This window comes from Alnus glutinosa, chromosome 8 (genome assembly GCF_958979055.1).
Source record: "Alnus glutinosa chromosome 8, dhAlnGlut1.1, whole genome shotgun sequence".
Classification (NCBI taxonomy): domain Eukaryota; kingdom Viridiplantae; phylum Streptophyta; class Magnoliopsida; order Fagales; family Betulaceae; genus Alnus; species Alnus glutinosa.
In genome coordinates this window covers 5617247-5631287 of record NC_084893.1, presented here as the reverse complement: position 1 = coordinate 5631287, position 14041 = coordinate 5617247, and the positions used below count along the sequence as shown (strand labels likewise).

The following is a 14041-nucleotide window of genomic DNA, read 5'->3' as shown; positions in this document are numbered from 1 at the left end:
TTCGCCCTCCTGTAGTAACACTGAAAAGGCTTAGAAACCACCACAGGGAGGGGAGAATGCAGCTTCTCTCCTAAAAAAGCTGCTCCAGCGAGAGACGGAGGGACCGAAAGGGGTTTAGGAATCTGAAGCTTCCCCAATGGAGTGAACTTAAAAGAAGCAGGACCCGCCGGAAAACCCAGATCCAGTGCCGGAGAATGGGGGAAACCGAATAGATTAGAGGCTGGAGTCCGGCTAGAAACCGCCGGAAACACCTAGGAACTACTTGACTCACCCCCGGAAGAAGACTCCGTCCCTGTAACTGTCCCTGTGACTGCTGCTGACGAGGGCTCCAACCTAGAGAAATCCCAACAAAAGCCGATGAAGCTGGACTCGCACCCTCTTTGGCTCCCAACACTGTAACCTCCAAACCCCCAGGAGGAAGCCGATTTAGAACCAACCCAGAGGACACCTCCATTGACGTCTCTGGCGAGAAAGGCGGCGGACAAGAGACTTTAGGTTTCCGCTTGAGTCAGGCCACGCGAAAACCTAAGGGTTTTCGAAACAGCCCCGACCTGGCAAACCGGATCAGAACTCTCCTCACAGCCCAGCCCAATGCCAAATAAAAACCGGGACCCAACTTACGCCACGTCCGCAATCTCAAATTTTCAAAATTCAAACGAGAGTACTTACCCTGCGGACGTACAATCTGGTCTTTGTCCAACAGATCAAGTTGGTGAGACTCCAATGAGAAGCAATCCACCGCCGATCTCAGAACAGCCTCTGCATGCCACACCGTCGGAAGAAGATCAAGTTCGCAACGTGTCGCCAACGAACCCCTTAACCAGGAACGACCATCACCCACTATGGGCATCGTCTTCGCAGCAGTGGTCGAATCCGACCTTAAAACCTTCGCAAAAGAAAGCCCCGACCACTTTGGAGCCAAGCCCAGAGTCGGCCGAACATCCTTCACAACCCTCTTCTCCGATTTAGATGAGGAAACGAGCCCGCAAACCACCGAGACTGAGAAAAAGTCTACAACCTTTCTCAGCTCGTCGGAGAATTTAAGCCATCCCCACCCTCCACGGCCCTCTGGGATAACAATGGACCCTTTCCGACCGCCTAACCCGAACGTTGTCGCCTCTAAATAGCGCCCAACTTTTTTCCCACATCTCTGAGCAATTAGGACCTTTGAACCTTCTCTGAACGACTTAACACAATCTTGCTCTGCTGGGAGATCCAACAACACTTACAACGTCGACGCAAGCCACTCGGAACTCTGAGCATTCAAGATGACCACACCCAGGAAATTTATCCTCTTCTCCTCCACCCTCAATGTCGACACCCCACGCAAAACCGAGAAGGTAAAAGACTTCGACTCCACTAAGAAATTCTTATCCATCTATGACACACCCGGGACTAAAATGACAACCCAAAAAAACTACATCGCCGAACAAAGAACCACCCAACGAAACAGATGACCGAAACACAAAGCTAGAGGACCAAGCATGAGGCTATGAGAGAAAGAGAATGTGAGAGGACGGAACAGAAATCGAAATTCGCGCAGTGAATTAGAATTGAATTGTGATTTCAAAAAATTCAAGACCTAAACAGACAATTAGGTTTTCGTGTGGCCTGACTCATGCGGAAACCTAAAGTTTCTTGTCCGCCGCCATCCTTGCCGGAGGCGATAACGGAGGTGTCTTCTGGGTTGGTTCTGAATCGGTTTCCTCCTGGAGGTTACAACGTTGGGAGCCAAAGAGGGCGCGAGTCCAGCTTCATTGGTTTTTGTTGGGGATTCTTCTAGGTCGGAGCCCTCGTCGGCCGCAGTTACAGGGACAGAGTCTTCTTCCGGGGGTGAGTTAAGCAGTTCCCAGGTGTTTCCGGTGTTTTCTAGCCAGACTCCAGCGTCTAATCTTTTTGGTTTCCCCCCTTCATCGGCACCGGATCTGGGTTTTTCGGCGGATCTTGTTCCTTTGGCTCCTGTCTTTAAGTTCACTCCATTGGGGATGCTTCAGATTCCTAAACCCTTTTCTGCCCCTCCGTCTCTCGCTGGAGTAGCTATTTTGGGAGAGAAGCTGCATTCTTCCCTCCCTGTGGTGGTTTCTAAGCCTTTTCAATGTTATTACAGGAGGGAGAATAAATTGAGGGAAGGGCATTCTGTGAAGTGGAATGATGTGCTACTTTCTGATTCTCTGGAAGCCGTGAAGATGTCTATTGGGTACGTTGATAAGAGGGTTACGGGTGCAGAGCCGCCAGCTGAGAAAGCAGCAAAGCCTCTTGCAATGGAGAAGTCAGTGACGCCAGTGAATTAGGGCATTTTTAGGAAGGGGTTTCTCAACCTTCCCCCGATAATTTCAGTCCCTCCCGCGTCGCCTTAGGAGGTCAACAATGGCGGGGTGGTAGGTCCTTCCTCCCCTTCGAGTGGTTGCTTAAATGGTTTCTCCCAATCTCGAAATTGGCCAGTCGGTTTTGATCATAACGCCGAGATTGTGGTGTGGGAGGAGGAAGAAGATGGTTATTGGGATGGTTTGCCCTTAGATTGGGCAATGGATGGGGATTTTGAGGAGGAGGCTATGGCTATTCGGGATGCCATGGAAGAGGAGTTCCAGTTTTTTGGGCGTCAGAAGTCTAAAGGAAAAAGGGAGCTTCTGAATTTGCATAGCTCCATCAATTATGGTGACGCGAAATATCCCTCTAGGCGTAGGAAAGGCAAGACACACATGTTGAAGGTTTGTTGTGCCTTGACGGGTAGTGGATTGTTCTTAGTTGGATCCTTTTGTAGTTTGTTTTTGATTTTTTCGTGTTCTGGGGCCTTGGTGTTGTGGGTTTTTGCGGGTTAGCTATGGTTGTTCCTGTGTATTCTTTCTGTGTACTTAGGGGCGCCTTACGCTTTCTTTAATAAAGTTCTTCTTACTTATCAAAAGAAAAATTTGCATTAGAAGCTTCATTTAGACTGTTAATTATTTCATAAACTTCGGTCTCGTAAACTTTGTTCTTCTTCCTTGGAGTTCATTGTTCATTTTCATTGTGAATTAAGCAAGATGTTTTTATCAGAAGTTGTTTAATAGGTTTATCAAGCAACCTTCATATTTTGCTTAAGGTATTATGAAGTGAATCTATAACTATGATGGGGAAATCCTTCCTTAAAAGTGTAAACTACCAAGTTATTAGGGGCACATATTCTCGATAACTATGCATAATTATAAAATAATATGCTGTACATTTTGCAAGTACTTTTGAGTTTATAATTGTTAAAGTATTGATTGAATGATTGAATTTATCTCTTCTTATCAGCTTAAACTTTTAGGACTAGTAGTGATTTAACATGGTATTAGAGCAGTGGTCCTGAGTTCAAATTCTGTCTCATTCATTTACCTCATATTTCAATTAAATATTTCACGTGTTGAGCTTCACTTATTAAAAGGGAGTTTGAGCCTACACGTGAGGGGGAGTGTTAAAGTTTTAAATGATTAAATTTATCTATTTCTATCAGTTTAAGCTTTTGGGATAGGTGGTGATTTAACAATAATGACTTTCTATTGGTTAATGAGACATTTAATGATTTTTGTCTTGAGGTGGTTGTGGGTGATTGACGTGAACTAAGCTTCATTGATGTAATTGGAGTTTTTACAAATATAATTACATGTTGCTTGGATTTAGTCATATTTGATTAGATGCCTGTATCATCGACAAAGTTCTTTTGGACATCTTTTGATACATGCACTTATTGGTTTATTCACGGATGTAAGTGCTGACTGACTTTTTTTGTTTTTCTTCTTCTTCTTTTCATATGCTATATTTGTTATCATATCAAATTAATGTGAAGAACTGTACTATAGGAGTGCTGCATTCTGTTGTCTTACTCGCTACTACCACACCCGCATTAGCAAAGATCTTTTGGTCTACTGGTTCAAGGGCATATGTTCAAGCTTTGAAAGGTAATTCATTGCATATTATAGATAGGGGTGATGGTGCAATGATTGTGTTCTTGGCCTCTTTTTATTAGATTTATTGTCTCTTTCAATGTTTCTCTCTTCCCGGGCTTAATGTTGTTGCCCTTGAAAATAGTACTGTATATAAGAACAAAGGAATGCTAGAGTCTTCTCCAGTCTAGTTTTACGACTTCCGTTTTCTTCTTCTTATGAACTATTATCACATATGAAGTTTGAACTCATTAATAATTTCCTTTCATATTTAATTGAATATTTTTGGAGACATACAGAAAATCTTTGAACTTCATGATCTTTAGCAGATGAAAATCTGTTCTTGATCATGCTTGCCTTTGGTGAGAAAAGTTTCATATCTATGTATCAAGCAGTTAATTGAGTTGCATGTGTCCATGCACAATTTAACTTTTTGAGCGTCCATGCATGAATTTGAGCATCCATGCATCTTTGTTTAGATAATTGATGCTTGACCATAAATTGTTTAGGATTTTTCTTGGTTCTATGATGTACTAGATTTAGTGTAACACAGTTACAAAGGCTCATTTGGTTATGCATTCCCATGCTCCATAGCCATACATGTCACTATAAAAAAGAATTTGAGGTTGCTTTAGTTCTGTTCTTTATTGGACTGACAAGTGGAATATATTACAGAATTTTGAATGATGCAAACATGGGGCATGCTTATGATGGGTTGCTGTGGATACTGCGGTACATACTCTGATTTAGTTTAACCATTCATTACTTTTTATCTAAAATCTTTGTATGTCTTAAGCACGTCTGTTATTATGTGATGCACTGGTTGCTTGTTGGTTTCAATTTTCGATACTGTTAGGAGTTCACCCCCACTGTATGTCCATATGTCTGCATCAGTGGCTATTGGTTAATTTGACTAGCACACTTAGATTCTTCTCTGCACCTCACTTCTTCCCTTTGAGCTCATAGGTATATTTAATTGTATGAAAAGGAGTTTGCAGGAACTCTCTTCTGTACTGCTGCTTCCAGATTCAAAGGGGGAGATATCATTTATGTCTTCTTCTACTTTGAATGAGGTATTTTTTATTTCTGCCTTTTCTTGAATGTATCTATAACACAGCACCTGAAGTCACAGATTTTCAGCTTTTGATCTTTTTTTAAAAAAGGGTTTAGAGTGTTGATGTATTGCTGTTTAGGGGTGCTCGAAAATTGTTTGTGTGGAGAATCAGGAAAAGAAACTTGGGTTGGGCTATTTGTTCATCTGGTTGTGGGGTTTGTCAAAATCCTAATCACTTAAACAGTGAGTAGTTGCAGCAATTAAGACAAGGGAGAAGAATAAGAAAGCAAGCCAATGGCTTTTAGCCAAATGGTACTTCCAGCCCTCATAAGAATGGGGTGGTGGTAACATCATAGGTTCTAGTCTCATGGGTGTGTGAGTTGTTTACCAATAAAAAGAAAAAAATATTGAGAAAGAAAGGAAAAGAAGAAACACGAAAACGAGAGAAAGAGGGCATTCATCTCCAATGAGAGAGTTGACCTTTTGTTGGGCTAAAGCCTCCAAGAAAACTTGAATTCTAGTCCTTGAGTAAATTAAACCACAACCATTGATTAAACTCTCGACTATAAAGCCAAAATTGACAGAAATGCCCTAATATCATATTTGGAAAACCTTTAGTCCTTGCTTTATATTTGGGATTTCTCTTTATATTATATTGTCCTTTGTAATATTTTTTAGGGAAAAGTAAATATATCCCCCTCACACTACCACCCAATTTGTAATGCCCTCCAAACTAAAGATTGTATTAATGCCCCCCCAAACTCTCAAAAATTTGCAATGTAACCCCATGACTTGTAAAAAGACAAATGACCTTTATTATTTTAATATGAAAAAAAAACCTGTAAATTTTTTTAAAAAAAAGAAAAAAAGGAAAACTAAAAACTAAAACTAAAAATTTCAAATAAGGGGACTGTAACGGGGGTGGCTCAGTCCCTTTTGGCCAAATGGGGGGTGCTTGAACCACCCCCAACGACCACCACCCTCAAGTCCATGGGGGTTGTTTGGTCACCCCCTTCGGCCATATCTGGGGGTTATATAGAGAATTAAAGTCGGTTTAGCCGACTTTGTTTTCAATTCTTAGTCAATCCTCAGAGACTCAAGTTAAGCTCCGTCTTGGAACCTTGTGGGGTGGCCGAACCACCCATTTTGATTTTGATTTGTGAAATCATGATTTATCACAAAAGTTTAAGTTGATAGGAAGAGTATATTTAATCACAATGATCTCAAGAATAAAGATTTATGTTGAAGGATGGAAAACTTAACACCATTATAAGTTCGATTGTTTACCTCCAAAACATCCACATTATACATAGAGGAGTCATTTTTTTTTTTTGTTGAGTAATTTAATTTCATTGAAAAGTGCAAAGGGGTGCAACCCTAGTACACAAAAAACATACAAGAAAATCCTCTATTAAGTAGAAAAAGTAGAACAAAAGGTTCAACAAAAGTAAAAAAAAACTAGAAAAAGCAAACTCTTATGTGCTGCTATCCATGTGTAAAGGGAGTTGAATATAATTTTTTTCCCCAGCTCTACCACTGAAGTCTCTCTATCTTCAAAGCTCTGTGCATTCCGCTATTTCCAAATACACCACATTAAACATAAATGAGCCAACCTCCAAACTTAAAAAATGTTACTTTCCCACTCTTCTTGCACATACAACACCAATCCACCACAATAATGTTCCGCTTTCATAGGTTATCCAATGTCAATATTTTTCCTAATGCCTCCGTCCACACAAAGAACACTACTCTAGAAGGAACTTTAACTCTCCAAATACTCTTCTAAGGAAACAGGAAACCCGTAGATTTGGTTAACACATGATAATACGAACGGATCTATTCCATTTAATCCCTCAATTTCAGAACTGCTAATGATCCTCCACCCACGCGTCCTTACAACATTTGATACTAAACAAATTCGGATAAGATATCTCCAATGATTGTTCCCCACACCAAATATCATGCCAAAAACTGATATGTGACCCATAGCTCACCTCAAATCTAACAAATTTTGAAAAGGTTTCCCACCCCCTTCTGATATATTTCCACACACCCACTCCAAATGACCCTATTACCTCCTTGGAACGCCAATCTCCCCTTAAATTGGCATATTTCGTTTCTATCACCAATTTCCAGAAAACCTCACTCTCCATAGCATAACACCATACCGATTTACCCAATAGCAATTAAACCGAATCAGGTTTCTTACCCCCAACCCATTTGATTTCATTACTATGCCATCCAAACGAATCCTTCCAACAAAGGAACACATCTATAACTTTCAAAGGCATCACCCATTGAATCCCAAATATTGCCATGTATTTGGAATACGCAAACAATATTTAATTGATTTTTCCTTTGAGCTAGGTCTTTCATTTTCATATTTATAAGGAATTGTAAAATTCTATGAGTTTCTTTAAGGTATCCTTTTGTGCACTTCCCGTGCACTTGAGCATCTCTTTCTTTGCAATAAAAGAGTTCTACTTATCACAGAAATTATAAAATGCTATAAGTGAATAACTTCTTTTATTGCTCTTATTAATTATTTTTCCCTCTTACTGGAAACTACACTGGCTCAGATTTTTTGGAAATTTTTGCAGTATGACTGTAGTTGGCAAGTAATATGGAGCTGTTTAATGCATGGGTTGCCAATGTTCAGCAATGTAACTGGAGTTGTAAGTTTTGTTTGTGGTATTGTCCATATAAGCTATTGAGGGTTCTAATTCTTATGTATTCCTTCAACTGATTTTTCTTATTGCACTTTCTATAATGTTTTCTTTCAGTTTTGGTTTGATTGTTTTCTGTATGCCTTAATGAATTATAGTTATGATGATGGACAACCTTTCTCCAGCAGGTTCACACTATGAAATGAACACAGCCTAAAAGCTCTAATTATTGAGAAAATTTTCAAATATAGGCTACAAGTTTCTTCTACTCATTTGTTCTAGCTCTCACTTTAATGTTCATTTTGATATTTCCATGCAGGTAGATGCTGCTTTAGTACTTCTTGGAAACATAATTTCGTATGTGAGTGCAAGAATATATCCTGTTATACTGTGTTCTTGCACTTTTGCTGCAATAGTCTTTTTTCTTAGTAATTAGGAGATGGCTTCTGTAATAGTCCATCTGCATCAGTGTACATATTTTCAATCTAAAATTGTTTTCATTTCGCATTTTCTTCTTCCAGGATCTAATAAACATATATATCATACCTCAAGATGTGTGGGATCTTAGGTTATTCAAACGAATGCCATCAGTGTAAGTGCATTTTCCTTTGATTACATCTCAGTGGAAAGAAATTCCTTTAGTCCATATTTGCTTGCTTCTTTATTTGTCTTTTTGAGGAACCATGAGAAAACATCGACTAATTGAGAATGTTTCTATAATTTGTCCATTGATAGTCGGGTGTTTGATTTACACGAAATGTGCAGTAAGCACTTGTTTAATGTCGACTTTCCATCAAGTTGCAGCCACCATAAGGTGCTTTATTCTTGTGGAAGATTGAAATGTTTTCTTGATTGTGCTAAGTTTCTAAGGCAGAGGGGGTGAAGCATCACCAGGATAGCTTCACAGTTCATAGAATTGCATCTCCGTGAAAGTAATTAACTAACCAACCTTTTGATGTTGGCAGTTATGTCATGCAATTATTATATTCGATCCCCATTAACATAATGAATAATATTCTCTGTTGTAGCCTTTCATTCTTTTCGAAAAACATTTCTAGCACCGTTTGGGAAATCTTGTAAAGAATGACAGAGTGAATATTCTGTGCATTCGCTGTGGGAAGGCAGATGAAAAGAGTAGTTGGAGATTTACTCCTGGATTGATAAGTTTCCAACTTTGAGGCCCTTAGCCAGGCATTGTGAGCTCTGGATTGAGAGATCTGCAAGTCTAAGACCATTGGCCATTGAGGCTTTAATGTGATATATGGAATTGGATCGAGTGATCTGTAAGTCTAAGACCGCTGGCCATTGAGGCTTTAATTGCTTGAATGTTTTTACTTATGAAGACTTTTTAAACTTATTCTCTTCTCGTCCCATTTAGGGGCTTTCTTGTATACTTCCCGCGTATAAGGGTTGCGCCCTTTTGCGCTTTTATTAAATTGAATTACAATTACTTATCAAAAAAAAAAAAAAAACTCTGGCAGCATAAGTACTTCCATCGCTGTCACTGTCATGGTCAATCTCTGGCATCTTTTCTGTTTTTTTTTTTGATAAGTAAAGTATATTGAAAAAGTGCAAAGGGGCGCAGCTTGCGGAGATTTAGAGTTTGATTGGGTTTAATGGGTTGGAACTAAGGAGTGTGGATAAGATGAAGATGAAGAGGAAGAATGATTCAGAGTTTGTGGGTTTGAAGGTTGAAACTGAAAGGGACTTAGGTTAGGGAAGAAGAGGAAGAAGAAGCAAATCATGGCCATCTACGAAGAGTGCATTACTGTCAGCTACATAGACAAAAAGTTGATCTTTGTTGTGTTGTTTAGAAAGTTAGAGTGAAAGAAAAAGAACAAGAAATTAAAAACTAGTTAGAGTTTTATTCAATAAAAAGTATAAAATCAATTTATATAAAATAGGTTGGTAGCGTCTTGATGTCCAATTGGTTAGAAAGTCATGAATAGTTAATGTGTTGACTTTTCAGTTTGGTATTGACCACAAGGGGGTTGACTGTTGTAAACTTGAGGGGCCTTCTGAGTTTTATGGGCTTTTCACAGAGGAGCAAAATATATTTTCTCCTAGTTCAAAATTCTCTCTCACCCACATGAATTACATAATCAAGTGTTCTTTTTTGAGTTGACAGAGTTCCTAGAGATGTTAATGAGGAAACATAATATGCATGATTGCACACATGAGTCTAGATATTTACTATGATATATAACCTTGTTTAGCACCCTCATTAAGCTCATTCTGGATCCAAAATTCACAGTTTCTCATCTAAAAGCGAAAGGTGTTTTAAGTATACGGATCTCTTTTAGAAGAAGGCCAGAATGGTGGCAAGAGATGAGATGGTGGAAATGTCCAAGCTGATACATTATACTCTTCCTCTTTTTCCTTTTCTTATGGAACTTGAAGTCTAATGTATACTTGGCACCTTTTTTATTATGTGGAATTATCTAATTTTGTTTATAATTTTATTCAGGCCTCTTTTGTACTTCATTTCATGTTACTTTTCAAGGAAAGGTTCTCAAGTAAGTGGCTTAGCTGGCATCTTTTGGATTTTCTCGTCCATTATCCTTTTTTTTTTTTTTTTTTTTTAATTTTTTTAATTTTTTTTTAATTTTTAATTTTACCTTGTTTATTGAGACATGATTTTTCTTTATTAATTAAGTGAATATCGTTATTACTGTGTTTGGGAGGGGGTTTTTTGCCAGAAGAAAAGAGGGAGGGAGGGAGGGAGGGAGGGAGGAGGGTTAAAGGGACACTGTTTACCTCTTGTTCTGCGGATTTATGAGGAAGGAAAGGGAAGTATTTGGATGGAGAGCCCAATGATTTTGGTTCCTTTCCTTTCTACCCAATGATTTTGATTAAGTGCAAAGTCTTGTCTTTCTTCCTTTTGCGCGCCCAAATGGAAGAGAAGAAAGCCCCTATCCTTTCATCTCCTATCTCTTCTACACATCTATAAAAAAGAGGAGGGCTTTGCCTCTGTTATCCCTCTTAAACATTCCAATATTTTGTGGGAGAAATACAACTTAATATGCAAAAAGTATCAGCTGCAGGTCTTGCTAGCCTGATATGAATTAAACATGAGGTACTTGTTGATTTAGTTAAGCTTGGGCTGAGTTGCAGAACCTTCAAGCTTCATGTGGGTCTGGGTTTGATTACGTTTCACAGGAGTCTAGATATATTTATTGGCTTGGCCTCACATCAGGGACGGTTTGTATTTGCTTATCATAGTACAGGCCTCCTTGGAGTAGTTGAGAACAAAATGCACTGTAATGCTGATATATGTGGTTTTTGTATGTCATGAGGTTTGATTCTGGAATTTATACAAACATGTTTATGTGTTCATATCTACCATCTTCATGTTTGTGCAGGGTGATCTTCGTGACATTTTACATCTCAGAAAAGGTCTTTTGAGAGCAGTTTTAGGTCCTATTAACTGGAAGGTATGTTTGCTTTATATTCTTATGAATATTAAATACTTTTTGGGTTTCTGTTTGTTCTCAGTATCCTGTTATTGTTTCTGATATTATTAAAGCATAGATGTTGACGTTGATGCTAAAATCTGTTATAGTAATTGTGAATGTGATGTTAAGGACTGCAATTTTATATATTTTAGTTTACCACTTGGAAACGATCCTGCTGACTTAGAATTCTAAAGCTTGATTTTATTAAAGAGTCTTTTTTTTTTTTTTTTTTTGATAAGTAAGAAATATCATTAAAAAGCGCAAAGCGTAATCAAGTACACAGGAAGTATACAAGAAAGGCATGGAAGAAGAAAACAAAACAAGGAAATCGTTAAAACTAAACACTAAAGGTGCGAGGAACGCAGCCGACCTAGAGTACGAAGAATGAAAGAAAAAGGAAATGAGTTCCTCAATAGTTCTTTCTTTGTCCTCGAACTGTCTATCATTGCGTTCCCTCCACAAGTACCACAAAAGGCAACAAGGGACCATCTTCTACATGACCGCACTCCGAGAGCGACCACCGGTCCACCAACAAGCGAATAAATCTACCACCCGAAGAGGCATAATCCAAGACAGACTGAAGCGATTGAAGATGGCGTTCCATAGAGCACGTGCAACCTCGCAATGGAGAAGAAGATGGTTTACAGACTCCCCATTCATTTTGCACATACAACATCTATCAATCACAATGACACGCTTCTTTCTGAGATTGTCCAAGGTGAGGATCTTTCCTTGCGTTGCCGTCCAAGCAAAGAAAGTCACTTTCAAGGGAACATTGGCCCGCCATATACTTTTCCAGGGAAAATGAATATCCTCTTTGCAAGCAAGAACCTTGTAGAAAGATCTAACATCAAATTTCCCTTTATGAAAAGGAGACCACTAGAGCCGGTCTTCCCCATCACCATCCACTCTAGTTGAGTACAGCAAAGAGAAAAAGGAGGCCAAAATATCCACCTCCCAGACGTGGGCCGCTCGAAAGAATCTAACATCCCATTGATAGGATCCGCTCCCCCCAAGCAAATGGTCTGCAACAAGTACATCCTTGTCACGCGCTATGTCATACAAAACTGGGAAAGCAACCGTAAGGGGCATTTCGCCACACCACACATCGTCCTAGAAACGGATCCTAGATCCATTTCCCAAAATGAGTCAGGTATGGCTACAAAGCAAACTCCACCCCTTCCTAATATTAAAAAGTCTTGTGTTGAAGAAATGTGCATTATGGATGGGGAACTTTACAGTAAGGCAGTAAAGTTACTTTTTTTGGTTGTGCTTGCTAGTTTCCCTATACTAGATGTCTGGGTCTTTGAAAATTTCTCGGCATCTGGAGAAGATTCAGCGCAACTTTCCTTGTTCTAGTTTGGGTAATGAATGAAAGCATCATTTAGTTGATTAGTCAGTTTTCTCGTCCTTGAAATTTAAAGGGCTTTAAGCATTGGTGTTGTTTGGGAAGTTGACTAGTAGGTCTCTCTCTCTCTCTCTCTCTCTCTCTCTCTCTCTCTCTCTCTCTCTCTCTCTCTCTCTCTCTCTCTCTCCTAATCGGCGTGTCCAGCTGGGAGATCCTTCCTCTTTGCTTCTTAGCTTCTCGTTTGCTATCGGGGTTTGAGCTTCGAATTTCCGGTTCTTTGGGTCTTGCTTGTTTTGAGCGTAGGGGCGTCAGGAGGTGATTCCACTTTTGGGTCTTTCTCTTCTGGCGACAATGTGAACCTTTTTTGGGTCGGTCGCTTGAGATTTAGGTGTGTTTTGAGATGGAGAAGAGTTTTATCGTGGAGTCGAAGACTTTTGTCTTCTTAGTTCTGGATGGGGCGTCAGTGCTGAGGGTGCAGGAGAAGAGAAAAAGTTTTTTTGGCGAGCTCATACTGAGTACTCAGTGCTCTGAATGGCTTGCATCGATGTTGGAAATTCTCTTGGGTTTTCCGGAAGATCAGGATTTTATCAAATCATTCAGGGAAGGGTGGAAAGTCTTGATTGCTCGGAGAGGTGGGAACCAAGCTGGCCGATTCTTAGAGGCAGCCGCTTTCGGGATGGGTGGTCGGAAAGGGTTCATTTTGATCCCTAAGGGTCGTGGAGGGTGGGGTTGGTGCAAATTTTTCGGTGAGCTAAGAATGGCCATAGAATTCCTTTTAGCCACGGTGGGTTGCGGTTTGGGTTCCTCATCTGCAAAAGATGGGAAGGAAGAAGGGTCTAGGTCGGGTTTGGCTCCTTTTTGGACGGGGCCTTCTTTTGTGGAGGTGTTGAGGTCAGATTCGATCTTTGCTGTGAAGCCGTTGCCCATTGTGGGGGGTCGTCATTCCAGGAGGAGGGCTTTGCCGGTGTAGCCGCGTGCTCTTGATCTTCTTCCGGTGGTGAGGTTTGTAGATGATAATCCCAGGTCAGCGGTGGATTGTTCTACACTGGAGTCTCCTACGGTTGATCTGTTGGACAAAGACCAGCCTTATCGTCCACTGGGTAAGAAGCCTCTCCGACCTTCGAATTTGAAATTCGAAATTTCAATCTTGCGCATATGGAGTAAGTTGGTCATAGGTTTTAGCATGGTATTGGGCTGGGCTGCAAGGAAGTTTCTAGGTCCGATTACAAAGTTTGGCCTGGGTCGTAAATGCAATGGTCTTCGTTTGGGCCGTTTCCTGCCTAAATCCAAAGTCTCCCGGCCATCGAGACTTCTTTTGGAGATGTCGCCGGAGATATCTTCTGGGGTGTTTTTGGGTCTTTCTTCTCCAGGGGGTGGGTCGTCTAGCTATCTGAAGACCGGCCTAGCATCTTCTCTAGTCAAGTCGGCTTCCCTTCCCATCTTTCCCCCTCTGCCGGCTACAGAGCTGTCGGCTCCGGCTGGGCTGTTAGTGAGTTCGGAATTTTCCAGTAGCTTGTGTGGTGCAGGGCCTTCCGTCTTCGTTCCTCCTCTTCTCTCAGGGGCTTCTGTGTTGGGGGAGAAGATTCGTTCTTCCCCCCCCTTGCTGCATATCCATC

At 40.4% G+C, this 14041-nt stretch overlaps 1 protein-coding gene across 1 annotated transcript in view; it reads left to right on the top strand.

Annotated features, from left to right (window-relative positions):
* The window catches only part of LOC133875070 (serine/threonine-protein kinase ATM), a 106403-nt gene that overhangs the window by 6634 nt on the left and 85728 nt on the right, over positions 1-14041 (top strand). The window contains exons 10-17 of the mRNA XM_062313067.1: positions 3819-3917; positions 4578-4634; positions 4891-4975; positions 7557-7631; positions 7942-7983; positions 8144-8214; positions 10090-10138; positions 10985-11056. Of these exons, the coding sequence (XP_062169051.1) occupies positions 3819-3917; positions 4578-4634; positions 4891-4975; positions 7557-7631; positions 7942-7983; positions 8144-8214; positions 10090-10138; positions 10985-11056 (550 nt within the window). The remainder of the gene's footprint in view (positions 1-3818; positions 3918-4577; positions 4635-4890; positions 4976-7556; positions 7632-7941; positions 7984-8143; positions 8215-10089; positions 10139-10984; positions 11057-14041) is intronic.